The sequence below is a fragment of the Candoia aspera genome, chromosome 4, assembly GCF_035149785.1.
Source record: "Candoia aspera isolate rCanAsp1 chromosome 4, rCanAsp1.hap2, whole genome shotgun sequence".
Classification (NCBI taxonomy): Eukaryota; Metazoa; Chordata; class Lepidosauria; order Squamata; family Boidae; genus Candoia; species Candoia aspera.
In genome coordinates, this window is record NC_086156.1 from 23,169,536 (window position 1) to 23,187,918 (window position 18,383).

Sequence of the window (18,383 nt, forward strand, 5' to 3'; positions counted from 1 at the left end):
CTGGGGCCTTTCACTTCACTCCCCAATTCTTGTCTTTTTTTTTAATTATTATTTTGTTTTCCAGAGGGAATTTTATTTAAAAAATAGCAGTGATACCATCATAGATAGAATCAAAGAGTCTTTACCTACTTTCACTTTATCCATGTGGTCACAGGATTTGTTGTCCTTGTTGCTGATCAGTATCCTGCTTTTTCTCCCTCTGTTCTAACTCATTATAGACACTTGACTTCCCTCCAAGATAATGGAAGTCAAAGCCTAAGAGATTTTATATGCCTTAAGGCTGCCCTTGGACATAGTTGGAATAAGGAGAAAAATACTACTTTAAATTCAGTACAGCTAAGGATGTCTTCAGCCTGTCTCATTCATGGGCATAAAAATAATATGATGGGGACATGGCAGAAAAAAATATGTTCCCAGGACATGTTTGTACTGATGCAAGTGGGGAAAGATCCAAAGCCGCCACCTTGGGAGAGTTAAGGGCAGTTAACCCACTGGTCAGCTGTTCACACAACATGGCTGACTGAGGAAGATGACCCAAAGATGACCAGGATTGTGTGGGACTAAATCTAATCGCATCTGAATTAATTGATCTAGCAATTAACCAATTTTTCCTATTTGTACAACATGTTAACCACCATCCATGACCCAGAAGCGTATCATGTAAACAGGCCCCCTGAATTCGGTGAGAATAACTACAAATTACTGTATACAACATTGCAAACTGCATGGCTGATTTGGGAGGTGTCATGGCCACAAATTTAAACTTACACTATTGTGCTTGTGGAATTCTATACTACTTATATGCCTTAGATTCAAATCAATCACTTGAGATACAGTCACTAAAAGCAAGTGTATGTAAAATAGTTAGGGAAGCCTAACATAGCTACCAACGTTTCTGAGATGATTAACTGATTCCAGTACATATACGCTTGTTCCTTTTACTGCCCATAATGTATGAGCTGCTAACTGGATTAGAGGCCATGATCCTTGTACAGTAATATCCTGTCATGATGGTTCTCTTTTTCTATTCTTGTTCTTTTGCATTGTCAAGTACAGTGTTTAAGTATGGCTGAAGCAATAATTAGCCCAGGTTAATATTTCTTTAATATGCTTGTAGAGATTTATGTCTAGTAAAGTATCAGGTACTTTAGATCAGTGTTTCTCAACCTTGGCAAGTTTTAAGATGTGTGGACTTCAGCGCCCAGAATTCACCAGCCAGTATGGTTGAGAAACACTGCTTTAGATTACCTAAGGAGCATTGTTTCCCACATCACCATGGTAAATAATGGATCATGCATCCATTTTGAGCTGTTCATCACACGTGGCTATTTCAATGCTTTTTATTGCTGATGAAAGTTAGCACAGACCATTTAGCTTCCTCAGAAAAAGAGGCACTGCCTCTTCCTCAATCAAGGTGCATAGATCCCAAATTATGATCATTGGGACACAACATAGTTTCCACAGGTGTCTCTACCGTAGAGTAAAAATTAACTATAATAATTAATAAGAAACTTGCTGCTTGTTTGTAACATTTTCATTCTGTGTAATAGTAGAACTGTCCCTCGATACATGGAAAATGGTGGAGAAAAAATATTACTAATCAAGTATTATTCATCTTCTTCTGCCCTTGTAGGATTTTGCTGAAAAGGAGAAGGCTGCAGCAAGGGCTCTGGAAGATGTGAAGGCTAACTTCTACTGTGAATTATGTGACAAGCAGTACCATAAACACCATGAATTTGACAACCACATCAATTCCTACGATCATGCACATAAGCAGGTAAATCTAAAAAGTCATGTCAAATATTTTGCTTTATTGCATCAATCCTGGCAAATCAGCCATGTAATCAGCTTGTAGGAGGTGATTACAGTGTATGTTCAAGTGATGTTACATAACTTGTTGCACATAGACCAATTCATATAATCAGTTCAATAGTTCAGCACCAAGTAAAAGGTTACTGAGGCTACCGTATCATAGTTGCAATTTTTATTACCAAACAGGGCGAGTTTAGTTACAACTTACTATTGTTCCCAGCCCAACAGAACATTGGAAATAAAGGAGTTCAGGATTCTGTCTGTGTGTCCTTCAGCAGAATAACTATAAAAACTGAACAGAAAGGGGACACAACTGGTATGCTGGGAGAAGGCCAGATCCACGTCTCTTATGGCCACAGAGGGGTTGAAAAGATCTCCAAAAGCTGTGCTGTGTATGTTTTCACTTGTTATTCTTTCCAAACCAATAGAATGTTGGAAGGAAATTATGTAATTGGAATTGGAACCCCGTCTGTATGTCTGTCGGTCAGCATAGAAGTCCAATTCCAATGACATAATTCTCCAAAGCCTGAACAGAATGGAACAAATTTCACATGTGGGGAGGATATGCTGACAATAAAAAAAAGATTGAGCTTGAAAATGAGCTGAATCAGGGCAGGGATTGTGGAACAACAACAAAAAAAATTAAGGAAAATGTCACTCAGTGCATCTCTAGGGGAAGGTAATTGGGTAACAGTAAGAACGTTGCAGACTTCGCTACTTCCTCCCAGCCATGTGACCCAGAGCAGAGATTTTACTAAAAGGTTCAGAATTTCAGGAGCCATGCTCTGCATGTTTTTCCTGTACATCTGTATGCACACATGTAGAACTATGTGACATATTTATTGCTGCAAAAAGAGCTTCTTCTCATGATGAGAATATTGATAGAGTTATGCTAGACTGACACTGGTCTTATTTGCAAAACACAAACAACCAAGACTTCTTCTAGTTAGTTGATTCAACTCCATCTGTTGGCATCATGTGATCTCAGATGACTCTGTGATGATCCAGCAGCCATAAAAATATTATTTCCCTCCCCATTGGCTGCTATTTTTCTCACTAAGGAGGGGAATTTAAAATAAAAATAAAAACATGTAGTAGTGTGATCACAATTTTTTCCAGCCCCTGTAGAGTCTGAAAGGATGCTTGTGAAATGTACACATAATGAGGACCTAGAGAAGCCCATCTAGACTTGTGTCTCAATCATAGATATTAGAAGGGATATTTAATCCTCTGGTAATTATCACACGGGGCAAATAGTTGATGGCTGGGTCAATTAACTCAGTTTTGCAGTTTTCAAAACAAGTTTCTCCTCAATCCCGTAACGAAGACGGCCATTGTGTTACAGAGCCTTGAGGTTCTCCAGGAGTCTATGATGTCTCTTATAGGACTACCATATCTAGGCTGCCAGAAAACTCTACCTCTTTACTGTTGCATAACACTCCTCTGGATTTTTTCAGTTCAAATCTGGTAGCTCCAGTTACTTACTGTTCTTGTCCAAAGTCTTTCTTTTGCTGTTTTTATTTCTGAGCGCCATTTGTACTGCTTGTTAAATAAATACATTTGGAGTTGCTCTGTTGACTACCACATCAGAGTCAAATGAAACGAAGACCACAGTTATGGTCCCCTAAACAGAATGAAAACCAAAAACAAGGCATGATAACCTAACAGAACATTGATAAAAAAAACCTGTGTTTGATACTTGCCCGGGAACAGGAAAATATGCTTGTATGACATGATACTGATAAAGTGTGGGTGGTGGATTTTATTAGTTTCAGTGTTTACATTGTGTTTACTGATTTTACTTTCCCCCTGTACTGAGTAGTGCCTTATTCAGTGGTAAGAAAACTTTGATTACAGGTTCTTATGTTCACAAGAGACAGTAGAAAAGAATGCTAAGAATTTCACGTGCATACTTTTAATCCATTGTTTCTCTGGCAGAACTAGCTTATTCCTTTTTTTAAAGAATAAATTACTACTGTTCTTCTCTCCACTTAATTAGTCCATAAAAGGCTTGTAATGATATAAAATTGATTTCAGATCCAAACTGTATGAGGGTAATCCTATAATCCACCTTTCCTACACAAAAGGATTTATTTCCAATATTAGCTTCTTTTTCTATTAATCAGGATTGTTTCTGACTCAGATTGATCTTGTCATCCTTTCCTTTTCCTTGCATATACTTATTTTATAAAGCTCCATACATAGATTATTTATTTATTTATTTATCATATTTCTCCACCACCCATCTTGTATTGTGATGACTCTGGGTGGTTTACAAGTAGATAAAAGAATAAAAGGTTAATCATAAAATATAAAAATACATAAATATTAAAATATAAAATATAAATATAAAATCCAGGACAGTGTTAGTGAAATTTTCCGGGGCCAGATCATGGTAGCAACCACCCCCATGATCCCCCCTCTCACCCCAAGCAAGTGGCATAGCCAGGTCTTAACTCCCTTTCTGAAGGCCAGGAGACTGGGGGCCTGTCTCACCTCTGGGGGTAAGTATATTCTAACTTTCTTTTATAAGAATTTTATTAAGTTTCAAGCAAAGATAAAAGCTACAGAAAAACAAAAAACCTCAAAGAAAAAAAAACTAAAAAAGTATAGAAACACAAGAGAAATTTTTCAAAATTACAAAAAGAAGTGACTTCTGACTTTTAATAGCAAGAATATACAACAATTTTCCATAATTAATCTCTTACTCTATATTAAACCAAAATCACATTATTTCTATAAATCATTCCATTGGCACATTATAAAAATCACTAAATACAGTTGCTCCCTCCCCTTATATTAAAAGAAAAAATATATAAACCTCCTAATCAACTTCCCCCCAAAGATAACATTTATTTAATTATTCCCTTCCTACAACTATTCTATATATTCCTTTCTACTATAATAAAGATCAAACTAAAAAACATATAAATTGTCTGCCATTATACTTGTTAATACAACAATTTTAATAATCTTAATCATATTAAATCCAAAATGAAACATTTATTATTTTTTATTATACCTTTATAATCTTAATCCAAATCGTTAAAAATAAATGAAATCATCTAAACCCTAAAAGCAATCCAGATAAATATTCTTTAACCCTTATCCCACTTCAAAATAAACAGAGCATTTACATATCCCCACAATACGCATAGAGCTTTTTTCTTAGAAAAATCAAACTGTCCAACTGTCCCCTTCAAAAACTCTGACTTCACTTCAAGAGACCTCCCATACATAATAACCACTTCTTTTCCATGGTGTTCCATCAGAAAATCAACTTCACTTATGGCTTGCAACTCAATCTCTCCCTTTAATTTCTTCAACTCATCTATCCAATCTTCATTAAGCATTTCTACAGAAGTCCCGATCTCACTCTTAGAAGAAACATTTCTGTCGCTGTTAAATTCCTCAGTTTCCTCCACAACATCCCCAACCAGATGACACATTTTAGACCTCATGTTTTCCACAATGTCCTGAATGCCTGTCCTAACAGTGAGACACACGCTGAGACGAGGAGTAGTACTCTAATGTTTATTACTGCTACATAAACAGAATCCTAACAAACTGAATAAGCGTGGGAAAAACCCAGACATATAAACCCCAAAGGCTAAGGCGGGCCTGATCTGTGTCTCTTTGAATGGTTGCTTAATTCCTCAGTACTACGCATGAGCTTTACAGCCTGGATGGGAGCCCCCTGCTCGCCATCCTTACTCATGACAATGCCTTGCATAAAAACTTGACAAGAATCAGAAAGAATCTGTTTAAAATCTCAGTGAAAGTCAGAGAAAGTCTGCTTCAACTCCTCCATGTCTCAAGCAGTCGATTATGGTGCCCCCTAGGAGCTTAACCAGCGAAAATTGAAGATACAAAAGAATTAAGAATGTGTTTACATAAGTGAGAATGAGATAACAGACAGTTCCTCAGGAAAAGTAGAAGCAGAAAACTGAAAGTTCAAAACAGCCGATTCAACGTGTGGGAAAAAGCTAGTATCTTCAAATTTAGTACAAAAATAATAACAGGGAGACAATTATTTACTCTCAAGCCCCCTTAATATTTGGATGGAAAACAAAGTCAAAAATTTAAGAATTTAAAAAAAATAATTAATCCCAGAAATAAGGATAAGCACCAAGAGAGCCCTCTTCTCCTTGCTGTAGAAAGCCTCTCTTACAGTACACATACTTAAAAGAAATATAAATTGGGTGATTTAGAAATGGGGTGGCTGGTCTTAGTGTCCCTTTAAGGCTACAGTGCCTCTTGGAAATGGTGATGTCCCAGCCTCCTGGCTGCTCTTACCAGTCGAGTGTGAATGCTATTGTGATCTTCTGGCTGCAAGCAGCCGTCCGGAGGACAGATGGGGTGATTCCAGGTGTTTTCCTTATCCAGAAAAGTACTCCTGGACTTCAGGAAAAACCTGCCTGAGCCTGAAAAAACTGCCGCATTATCAGTTCTGCCTACTGAGCCTGCAGGCACAGCTGTTCAGTCCACCATGTCCCCACCAGAAGTCCAGATATATATTGTAATTCATGTTTCTCAGAACTAGTGATTTATGCAAAATAGAAGTGCCATGTTGATGCATCAGTTGATTTTTCTTGGTTGCTTTCCATCATGAAAGATCATGGTTAAAAGGAATAAAACTCTTTTTAATTTTAAAAACTGCATTTAAGGCTCTAGAAAAAAAATGACAGATTGGTAGTGAAAGGAACAAATGGCCTATATATTTCATGAGACAACATAAACCTCACACAGAAATAGGAGCACATGTTTTTCCAGTGCTGCTCTACAAGGTAAAGTAATGAAAAAGACAGATTTAGTTGTCCAGTTCTACTAACCATTTAACAATTACCAAAGGTGCAGACTTGTAAATAGAGCAACCTTTGATTTGAAATAGTCACGATGCTAAGGCATTTAAAGTCCCCGTTAGGTCCACCTATATCAGGGATAAAATGACTGCACCCCTGGCACAGAGGAGGGTAAGTAACAGGGTTTATTAGCCAACTTTGATGGATGAAATTCATTTTTAGATAGAGCCTGAACAACAGAATGAATATAAAAGTTCATGAGAAGAGAGGCAAGTACGCCCGTTCGCTTAACTCCTTTTAAGAAGTGTATTACTGCATAGAGACCTCTGAAACTGGCATATCTAATCTGCATGATGGTATTTTCATGCAGCATCATAATTAATCAGAGAAGATAGCAAACTATAGTTGTTTCTGCCAAATTTGTCCATAGCCTCTTTCTAAATGTTGAGTCAAAGACCACCTTCAAATAAAAAAAGTAGCATAAGGGGTTCCTTGTCATCAACTAGAATACTTTTTAGCTAAATTATGCAGTTTAAGTCATTAATATAAAGCTGACTGGACATGTGTTCTTGGGCAGCACCTTGTCTTTGATTAGCCATTCAATAAATTTCCCATATAGATGTCATATGATTTATTAATAATATGTAAGAGGTTAATTGACTGAATGAGAGCCAGTTTGATGTAGTGATTAAGGCACCAGGCTTAGAAGAGGAGACTGACTTCTAGGCCAGCCTTAAGCACAAAGCCAGCTGGAAGACTTTGAGCCAGTCACTCTCTCTCAGCCCTAGGAAGGAGGCAATGGCAAGCCACTTCTGAAAAATGCTGCCATGGAGGCTGCATGGACTTCTTCAGGCAGTCACCTGTAGTCAAGACTGAATAATTCCACATGCTCATATAGCCCATTTTCCACAATACTGGAGCATTAAAATACCTTAAATTGATTTCAGTGGAAAATGTTTTAAAGACTCTTGAAAGACATCATAACATTGAAAGGAGGAGAATTAAAGAGTAATTCTTCTCCTAAGCAGTGCTTTGGTTATGTGCTGTCAAGTCAGTGTTGACTCTTATGAGCACATAGACAGAACCTCTCCAGGATTATCTGTCCCCAACCTAGCCATTCAGGCCTTCTAGCAGCACATCCACTATTCCTATAATCAGGTCCATCCAACTTTTTGCTGGACCTCCTCTTCTTCTCCCTTCTTCCACCTTTCCCAGGAATTAAGACTTTTCCAAAGAGCTGGGTTTTACATAATGTGTCCAAAATATGATAATTTAAGCATGATCATTTGTGCCTTGAGTTAGAACTCTGAATTGTTCTAGGTTCCCCCTTTGTTGTTTTCTTGGCTATCCATGGTATTCTCATCAGTTTTCACCAACATCAACATTCAAACGTGTAGTACTCTTTCTATCCCCCTTCTTCATAGTCCAGTTTTTGCTTCCATAAGGTGTCACAGGGAATACCATTGCCTGCACTATTCTGATCTTTGTAAATGTAGATATTTCACAGTATCTGAATATATTTTCGAAGGCTTTCATTGCTCACCTACCAAGTGCTAGTCTGCAGCATATTTTTCCACTATGGGTTCCTTTACTGTTGATAATCATAAAAGACAAAAGCTTTCCACCACTTCACAATCTTCATTGTTAATTTTAAGGCTACAAGTTGTTGTACTTGTCATTAGTTTGGTCTTCTTTAAATTTAATTTTACTCTCTTTTTTTTACTGTGGTCCTTGCCTTTCATTACTAGAACTTACAGATCATTTGCATTTTCAGTTATCAGAGTGTCATCAGCGTAGTGCAGGTTACTGATGTTTCTTCCTCCAGTTTTAAAACCATAATCATCTTCTCCCAATCCAGTCCCTCTAATATATATTAAGTATATACGCTGAACAAATAAGGAGAAAATATATAGCCTTGTCTCATTCCTTTGCCAACCTGGAGCCAGTCTGTTCATTTGTTCCATGTGGACTGCTACTTCCTGTCCTATTTATAGGTTTCACATAAGGACAATGAGATGTTCTCCCATTTTCCTAAGAACATTAGACAGCTTGACATGATCAACACAATTGAAAAACTTTATATAATCAATAAAACACATATTGACTTTTTTATATTCTTTGCCTTTCTCAAAGTGCATTAGCAATAATGTGTCTTGTTCCTCAGTCTTTTCTAAAACCAGCTTGAACATCTAGTCTTCCCTTTCCACTTGGGGCTCTAATCTGCATTGGATGAGCCTAAGCATTATTTTGCTAGCATGTGAAATTAAGAATATTGTATGATAGTTTGCACACTCTGTTAAGTCTCCTTTATTTGTTATTGTGATGAAAATCGACCTTTTCCAGTCTGGTGGCCACTGTATCATTCTCCAGATTTGCTGGCATAGTTTCATTAGAACCTTTATGGATTCTTCTGTTGCTTTCTATATTTCTCTAGATATTACATAACTTCCTGTAGTCTTCCAACTTGGTAATAATAGTCTTATAACATCATCTTATAGTTCTAGAGGTTCTTGCAAATAGGGGGTATCTTCTAAGGTATCTTGGATGTTGACATCTCTACTGTACAGAATTTCAGTTTTACTCCCTCCATCTTGTTTGAGCTTCTTTAAATCAATTACTAGTGTCCATTGCCATTGTTTTGCATACCAATTTGAGATTGGAACCTCCTTCTGAGTTCAGAGATTTTCTGGAATATGTTTTTTTTTCATGTCTGTTTCCATATTTGATCAATTTAGAGAAGTTGTTGTAATACTGCTTGTTGTCTCTTCTATCAGCTGTCTGAAATTATTTGTTAAGTTCTTTCCAGAGATCTTTGTCTTTCTTGGCTTTGACTTCTCTTCTTAGCAATTTCTACCATCTGTTCTGAGATCCTGTTTGCTTTCTTCTGTTTCTTGGTCATTGGCAGACTCTGCTATAATTGCTATAATTGAGCTCTTCCACGTCCTTGTATCAGTAATATAGCCATTTGATTTCTGTGTATTCCATCTGATAATATCCATGTACATAGACTTCGTTTTGGTTATTTGAAGATGGAGTTAGCAATGAAGAAATCATTGATTGGCAGAAATTGATAAATCATTCTCTTGCTTCATTTTTTTTCCAGTCCATTCCTCCAGCTTTGACATTCCAGCCTCATTCCTCCAGCTTTGGCATTCCAGTCTCCAGTCACAAGCAACACATCTAGCTTCCATGTTGTGTTGATTTCAGGTTAAACTTGACCATAAAACCCATCAACCTCCTTTTCTTCTGCATCAGTGGTTGGAGTATAAACTTGGGTAATTGTCATATTAAAGGGTTGTCCATGACATCTAATTAATATTATTCTGTCATTGACTGCAGTGTACCAAGGTATTTCCCTTACTATATCCTTCCTGACTATGAAAGCAACACTGTTACTTCTAACTTACTTATATTGTATTATATACCAATTCAGTCCATTTTAATTTGTTGATGCCTTTTATGTCAATGTGTAGTTGATTCATTTCATCTTTCACTGTGTTTTCCCATGGTTTGTATTATCTTTTCCTGCATGGTAATATCAGCAACTAGAGGTTCTGAAGGCTTTAATCTGGCCACATCATAAACATCGTTAATATTCCAAAGCCGCCTCAGCTCTTCCTCAGGAGCATCTTGAATTCCATCCAACTTGAATTTCATCCAGCATTATACTGTCAATTGCTTTTTATTGTCTATCCATGTAGTTTCTTGGAAAAATATAGGAGTGGTTACTCCCATGCACTATGAAATGATGCCTTTGTTGTCACAAAAGTGATCCACCTTTAGCAATTACTATCTATCTATCTATCTATCTATCCATCCATCTATTTATTTATTTATTTTCTATCCTGCCTTTATTATTTTTATAAATAACTCAAGGTGGCGAACATACCTAATACTCCTTTCATTGCTACCCAATATACATGCCTGCTTGCTTTAGTTGGGCAGCTGGGATGACCTACATGCCTTGGATGAGGTTGCTGGGAGTGCATACACTTGCACTCTTGCATACACTCCCAGTTTTTTGCTTATCCATCCCAAAAAAACTCTCCACCACAGTGAAGCAATGTAGCAGGACCTGAGGCAGTAAGCAGTGCTCCCTTCCACACAGAAGATTCCCTTCCAGAATCAGACTTTAAAATAGCCTTCTTTGACTATTATGGAAGCCATTTGAAGTTTAGTGGGCTAGAGAAATTTGTATCTGTAGTGAAATAAGAAGGTAAGGTGAGGATCTTGGGGAGAGAGGTCAGAATGTTGGGAGGTGGGAGGAAAGGAAAGACATGCAAGGTTCCATACCAGATGCTTCTGCTGCCTTCCACAGAGCAAGCACTAAACTCTGTGTCCCAATTTATATTTTCACTAAAAGCCAGCCTTCCCTTGTATATTTGTCACCACACATTCAGATTAATTACAGTTAATGATTTAATATGCACAATGTATTGAAAACCTTGAATGAGTCTCCAGAAAGAGAGAGCTTGGTACCTTATGAAAATTAAAGTCAACAGTGTTTGATACAAACAGAGCAGCTGTTTATACAACATGTTCAGTTGTGTACAAGGGCAACACTGAATGCTAATTATCCTAAAGTTTGGGAGGAGGGTGTTCTATAAAGAGATACAGAGGGTTCTGTGATGGCAAACATCTATGATGGAGGGAAAACAGGTTTTTATCTTTCACATATCTATGAATATTGTTCAGAGGCATAGGGAATCTTGTACAGCATATAGATATAAAACTTCTTCACAAATTAGAGGATTTGATTTTGTGGCTTAACCAAAGCTTCAGAAATGGTCCAATTTGTTCCAAATGAACCAGTTTTCCCAGTCTTATCTATTCCAGAAGCCAAAGCAAAATTTGTTAAAATGGATCTTTAATTGTCTCATTTTCTAATGTGGAAGAAATGGCTATGATTTATTTAAAAAAAAATTTTTTTTGACAACCTAGACATTTCAAGTGTGTGAAACCTCTGTGAAACTAATGTAGGGTTTCTCAAGCTAAGTTTCTTTTAAACTCTAATGTGGGGGGAGGTAATGGGGGGGACAAAATTAATTTTCAGTGTTAATAGTTCCTTTGGTACAAAAGAAGAAGGTGTTTCTATGCAGTGGAGCTGACTGAACACACAAACAAGGATATCTTCAAATAATTTCTTCGGGGCAGTGAGCAGACAAAATCTATTATGTTAGTTAACAAAGAAAAAATGTGGGTAAAATTTGTAGAGAAAAATGTATAAATAATAACCAGTCAGTGGAGTACTAACTATATTACATCAGCAGCAGAAGGTGGATAAATAATTTTAAAAACAATTAAATTACCATCACTATCAACACCATCATTATCTTGCTTTTCTCTCAGAGTTCAAACTGGCAATATTCCATAACTTAGGGTACCTCAACCTTGGCAACTCTAAGCTGTGTGGACTTCAACTCCCAGAATTCTGGGAGTTGAAGTCAGCACAGCTTAGAGTTGCCAAGGTTGAGGAACCCTGCTGTAAAGGAAATTGGGTAGAGAAACAGAGACGGCTGCAGTGCCTCAAAATTTCAGAGCTGCTTGTCAGAACTGCACCTTCTGGAACTTCTAGCTTTGGCCAAAGCCAGACTGGATTGATCCTGTCTTGCTCCAAGGTTCAGAAAGACCCACATTACTTTGCCAGATTCTTGAATAACCTAGTTTAATCAAACTGATATATGGGCCTTAACTGGCCATTATATGATTGTGTGAATGGATTAACAAGCTGGCAAAAGAAATGAAAGAATAAGTAAGATAATAAATAATTATGCAATATACCGGAGGTCCTAGCAGTAATTTGAAATTACACAATAATGAGAAGGCCTAATGTGACGTCTCTTTAATGAATTCTATGTTATTTTCTTTATCCCAATATCATTTTGAAATGGAAATCAATACTCAACACTTTTCTAATATGGTATATTCCTTTCTAAAGTATGAACTGATTGCCTAGTTCTGCCAAGATGCTTAACTTGTGCATTAACCCAATCACATTTATGAAATCTGTGGTTGGGCAAAAGGAATAAAATTATCAAATGCCACTGAACACAATCTTCTCACTTGTTATGACTTGAGGCAACGTATTCCCATTTTAAATGTCAGTTTATACAAGTCTTTATTTTAAACCCATAAATCTTTATAGTTAGATGGGCTTTATTAAGAACCAGCATACCTTATGCAAAGGAACTGTGTTGTTACTTGCTTATTGTACAAATAAATTAGCTGTAGTCATCCCTGAAAGTGGCAGGTTGTTCAGAATAATGGGATTCTCTTGTCATCAAGTCTTCAGAAAGCCCTAGCAAGAAATGAGAGAATTGTTTAGACTGTAATGTCTAGATAAGCTTTATTGTTACATGTTTGATACACTGTGAAATTACATTTACCACTTTTTAGACTGAATTTTAATTAACATGTAAAATAGCAGTTTATCCTCCTTTGAATTAGGGGCAAGGAATCCCACAAGTCAGTTGATTTCATGACTAAAAAAAGAGCCCTGACTTTGCAGCAATTTGATGTATTACATTATACACAGAAGTACAGAATTCTATTATCTGATTCTATCACCTCAAGCTGCTGTGCATGTCAGGAAGTGATCAATGTTAACATTTTCACTACCACCCTCTCCCCATTTTTCTCCAGAGGTGCACATTTTTCACAAAGTAAATGTACTGTGCATCACAAAAAATTAAAAATGGAGACATTAACTCATTGCAGGCAAGTAGCTGCTTATATAACCTGTACCTTAACAATACAATACTTGTATTTATGAACTATAGTGGGGAAAGTGGCAATAGGAAATATCTGGGTTGGATAGGAGGCAGGAGGCAGACTTAGGAAAGAAAAATAGAACAAATGGAGTCAGAGAAGGAGAACAAAGCAGGCTTGGCTTCCTCCTCCAAGGCCAAATCTCTAATTCTGTTGTGGACAAAATCCAGAATTTTTCTTGTAGAGAAAAAAAACAAGAAAATGGTTTTCAGTTCATAAGTCTGGAATAGATCATGGACACTAAGCTGTGGGTGCCTCCACTTAACTCAGTTAACTGCACACACACATGAATATTGGTAATCAAGACCACTTTTCCCTGACAGGATCCACCAGTCTCTTTTATTTGAACTGTCTGACCATGAACAAAATGAATATTACTTTGATATTTGAGGTAATATCTAAAAAGCGTTGAAGTGCATATGTAGAAGGAGTCAACACATCTGAATTCCTCTGGAATGAGCTAGCAACAGAAGATGTAGCAGAATGTTATTAAGGCCTAGTTGGTGTATATTGGGGGACGGGATGAAGTGACCCTCTTTTCTGTATACTGGTAAATATAACATGTATGATGCATCTAAAGGCTAACATACATATTCCTTTTTAAACATAGCATAGTCAGTCAGAGTTTATGACTTCAGAATGTAGCTATTGTATGCTTTTAAAACCCATGTTTAACTTTAAGTCCGTCCATCCAAGGGAATGGGGTTACTTTGGGCCAATCGCTATCTCTCAGTCCAGCCTACCATACAAGTTTGTAGTTGTTCTGGGGAAAAGGATTGGAAGACAGATTCTGTGTATGGAACTCTAAGCTTCTGAAGAAAAGGTAGAACAGAAACCTAACAAATAAATAAATCAGGTTTGTTTGCAAGAAGGTCATTATCACTGCCTGTGACTTCTAATTTCATTTCCTCCTGACCTAAAACTTTCCTATTTCCCCATATCACCTGACATTTGTAGTGTGTGTGTGTGTGTGTGTGTGTGTGTGTACACATATACACACATACACACACCTATATACATAGAGGATATACCAAAAGTCAGGCCCTGTAGGCTAATAGACAATCTAATGGAGACCATCACATAAGAATCTGTGAACATCAGAGAAAATGTTACTGTACTTAGGAATGTTCAAAGGCCATGCATCAAATGTCAGGAAGTGTGAAAATAGTAACCAATTCAAACATTTAATGTAGTTTATATAATAAATTATATAGAGAGCCTGACATTTGGTATACCCTATAAATAAAAAAAAATATCTTCTCACCCCTATGGGTGGTATGTTTCTTCCTGACCTTGGGTCCTCTACCAGAGGCCTGGGAGTTTGAGGGCTCTGCGCAATATCTTAGCTGTTCCTAGCATTGCACTCTTCTGGACAGAAAGCAATGATGTTGCTCCTGGGAACCACTCTCCCACCTTAGGAGTCACAGCCCCGAGTGTTCCTATCATTGAGACCACTTTGGCCTTCACTTTCCACATCCTCTCTAGTTCCTCCTTCAGGTCCTGGTACTTCTCCAGCTTCTCATACTCTTTCTTCCTGATGTTGCTGTCACTTGGCACCACTACATCTATCACTACCACTATCTTCTGGTCCTTGTCTACTACTACAATGTCTGGCTGATTGGCCAGTGCCTGCCTGTCCATCTGGATCTGGAAGTCCCACAGGATCTTAGCCCTGTCATTCTCCATGACTTTCTGTGGAATCTGCCATCTGGACTTGGGAGGGTCTAGCCTATACACTGTGCAGATGTTCCTGTACACAATGCCAGCTACTTGGTTGTGCCATTCAGTGTATGGTGTTCCTGCCTGCATCTTACACCCTGCCACTATGTGTTGGACTGTCTCTGAGGCCTCTCTGCACAGTCTGCACCTCTGGTCCTGCCTAGGGTGGTAGACCCCTGCTTCTATGGATCTGGTGCTTAGTGCCTGTTCTTGTGCTGCTATGATCAGTGCCTCAGTGCTGTCTTTTAGTCCAGCCCTTTCCAGCCACTGGTAGGATTTCCCAAGGTCAGCCACCTCAGCTATCTGTCGATGGTACATCCCATGCAAGGTCTTGTCTTGCTATGGCACTTCCTCTGCTTGATCTTCCTTCCATGTCTGCTGCTGCCTCAGGCATTCTCTCAGCAGCTCATCTTTAGGTGCCATCTTACTGATGTACTCCTGGATGCTCTGGATGCTCAGGGTCTCATCCAGGACAGTGGCTTTGACACTCACCAGTAGTGAGTGTCAAATATATATACTCTCACATATTCTTCTATCATGATAACACAGCATGGACCTCATGAACTGTAATGTATTTCACAAACACTTGTGCCATAATAAATGCATTTCTTGGTGCCAGAAGGCTGTTCCTACATGTATTCTGAAGTGATAGTGTCCTGTGAGTATTACACCATGTGCATTTTTATGATTGTGTATATCAGTGAGTGCCCCCAAAGATATGGCAGTGTGATAAACACATTCATTTGGTTATTGCAAGGCCTTGGCATAAATCCCTCCAACATCAGCTTTTAAAGGAACTCATTTAGTCTGCAGTTTCATGTTCTGTATGTTATGGTACATTTATGAGAAAAATATTATTATATTTGTGGATGTGAAAGATCTTTAATTTTCTCTTTTCTTTTCCAATTAGCATTCAAAAAGTATTTCTGGATTTTGTCCTATTTAATCTGATTGTAGAAGACATGATAGGTTGTGTCAGTTACAGGGATTTAGAAAAATGTAGTAGCAAGCCCATGTTTGGGATTCAAATTACTGGTTCTGTCCAAGATCTAGGATTAATTAGGTTTCAAATGAGGGATTGATAAGAGGCTTTATCCTGCTTTTCATTGGATGATTGAAAGTTTTACATGTGAGCAAATCAAATCCCTATTCTACCAAATGCTTGTGGCATCACTTGTGGAAGCAAAATCATAATGGCCTGTCTTCACTAAATTATAACTGGCTCAAAATTACACCACAATATGGGACAGTAATTATAAAGTTTATAGGGTGTTCAACTCATGTATGTCATGGATTCAGTAATATTGCCAAACTATGGTTTCCTAATGAACTGTAGGCATATACATTGATATAAATCTATAGGCTCAGTACAATGCGGGGGGTAATTTTGCTGGAAAACAATAGCATTTAGAAAGCCATGGTTTGACCTTCCTTCACTACAAAAGAAAGCCCTATCTTAAAAATACTCCTTTGCCTAGAAATTAAATGTAAAATAATCTTCATTGCCCACAGCGGAGGGTCTCCTGAGTGCTTAGTAGGGGTGGAGGGGTCCTTATATCTAATCATCTGCTAATTGCAGGTAAGAACTTTTTCCTTTCTCTTTAAAATAAGGGATGAAGATGGCATTTTGGGTAGGGGCGTATGTGGTGATGAGGATTGTCACAGGGGTGAACGAGATCTGCAGATCTGATTGGGAATCTTGCAGATCTGAATGGGAATCTCTGCACACTAGATTAGAACCATGGACCAGTTAATTTCATGCCTTATGTCTACTGTTGTCCTAACAAGCAGGAACCACGCCAAGATGAGGAACAGGTCTCTAGTGTTTTATTACTGCTACATTAGACAGAAAATCCTAACAAACTGAAGAAGCGTGAGGAAACCCATACAGATAAACCCCAAAAGTCAAGGCGGGTCTGTTCTGTGTCTCTTTGAATGACAGCTCAAATTCTCGCTACTATGCATGCGTTTTCCCCCCTGGATAGGGGCCCCCTCCTGCTCACCATCAGTGCTCATGACATCTGTAATCCAAAGGTGCACAAATCTCATTGGCCAAGGGCTATTCCACCCTTTCAAAAGCATGTCAGGTACCACTAGATTTTTTTTATAAAAAATTGATAATATTAATCCTTTTAATAAATTCAATTATTAAATGGCCATATTTTAACACACACATTTATCATTATCCCTATCCCTTAACATCTTAAATGATTTCTAGGTTTAACACAAAACTGACCAAAGAAAACAACATTCTTTTATATATATGCTTTCCCGTACAGCCACCCAGTAGCATGCACACATCTCAAATACAGAGAAATCTAGATAAGACACACAGAGAGGGTGGTAAGAGCAACAGTGGTGGGAATTCAGACATGACCATAACAAAACAATGTGGATTGTAAGTGAGCTTCAGATTATGGTTTCAAATCCAATTTATTGGCCTCAAATAAATATTAAAGCAAACCATTATTCAACTTGAAACCTTATGATCTTGCATTGTATTTGAGCCAGCCCTCAAATCTTTTATAAACTCTTGTCCATTGGCATAAATGGCTTGACATTCAGCTTTCATTTTTGACATTCAAATTTTGGCTAACTTTAATTGAGATTGCTATAAATTTAACGCTGATAATGCTATTCTAGCAGCTGCTTGCCTTCCACGTAGTGGATCTAATTCATTTCCTTCTTTTTACTGCCATTCTGTGCCACTTTGAATGTATCTGCTGCACTAGTTATATCCTCACTTCTATTCTGAGTACAGATTGTTGCCATCTATCTGATTAATATGCACAATTTACCAGTATAATTAAGTCCAATGGAGTTTAAGAATCTTGCTGATCTTTGTGTTGGTATATAAATGAGCAACAAATCTTCAAGGTATGCTTCCAGCAAAAAAACCAAAACAAATAAGTAAAAACACAGCAACACACATAACATTTTGTTATAATACGTGCATGATTCTGTTTGTGTTTTATGAAGATAGCAAGGTGGCAGGATTCGGTTTAATCCTCAATGTGATTTGGAAATACTAATTATCTTTTTTCTATATATTTCAGGTATGCAGAAATACAGAATATACTTTTTGATTCTAATTGCTACATAGAGTAGTCATGTCTAGTTAGATTCTGATTATAAAGAAATGATGTTGTATGAGTACTGTGATGAAACCCACCATGAAGTTTAGTTGCCAAAATGGCCCTGACTTTGTGCCATTTCTTTCCTTCCATCTTATTGCATGTGCAAAATATATGTTCATCAGGAGGAGGTAGGATAAGCAATATC

The 18,383-nt window shown here is 37.6% G+C and overlaps 1 protein-coding gene across 1 annotated transcript in view; it reads left to right on the forward strand.

Annotated features, from left to right (window-relative positions):
* The window catches only part of ZNF804B (zinc finger protein 804B), a 213,453-nt gene that overhangs the window by 181,034 nt on the left and 14,036 nt on the right, over positions 1-18,383 (forward strand). The window contains exon 2 of the mRNA XM_063301926.1: positions 1,634-1,777. Coding sequence (XP_063157996.1) covers positions 1,634-1,777 — 144 coding nt within the window. The remainder of the gene's footprint in view (positions 1-1,633; positions 1,778-18,383) is intronic.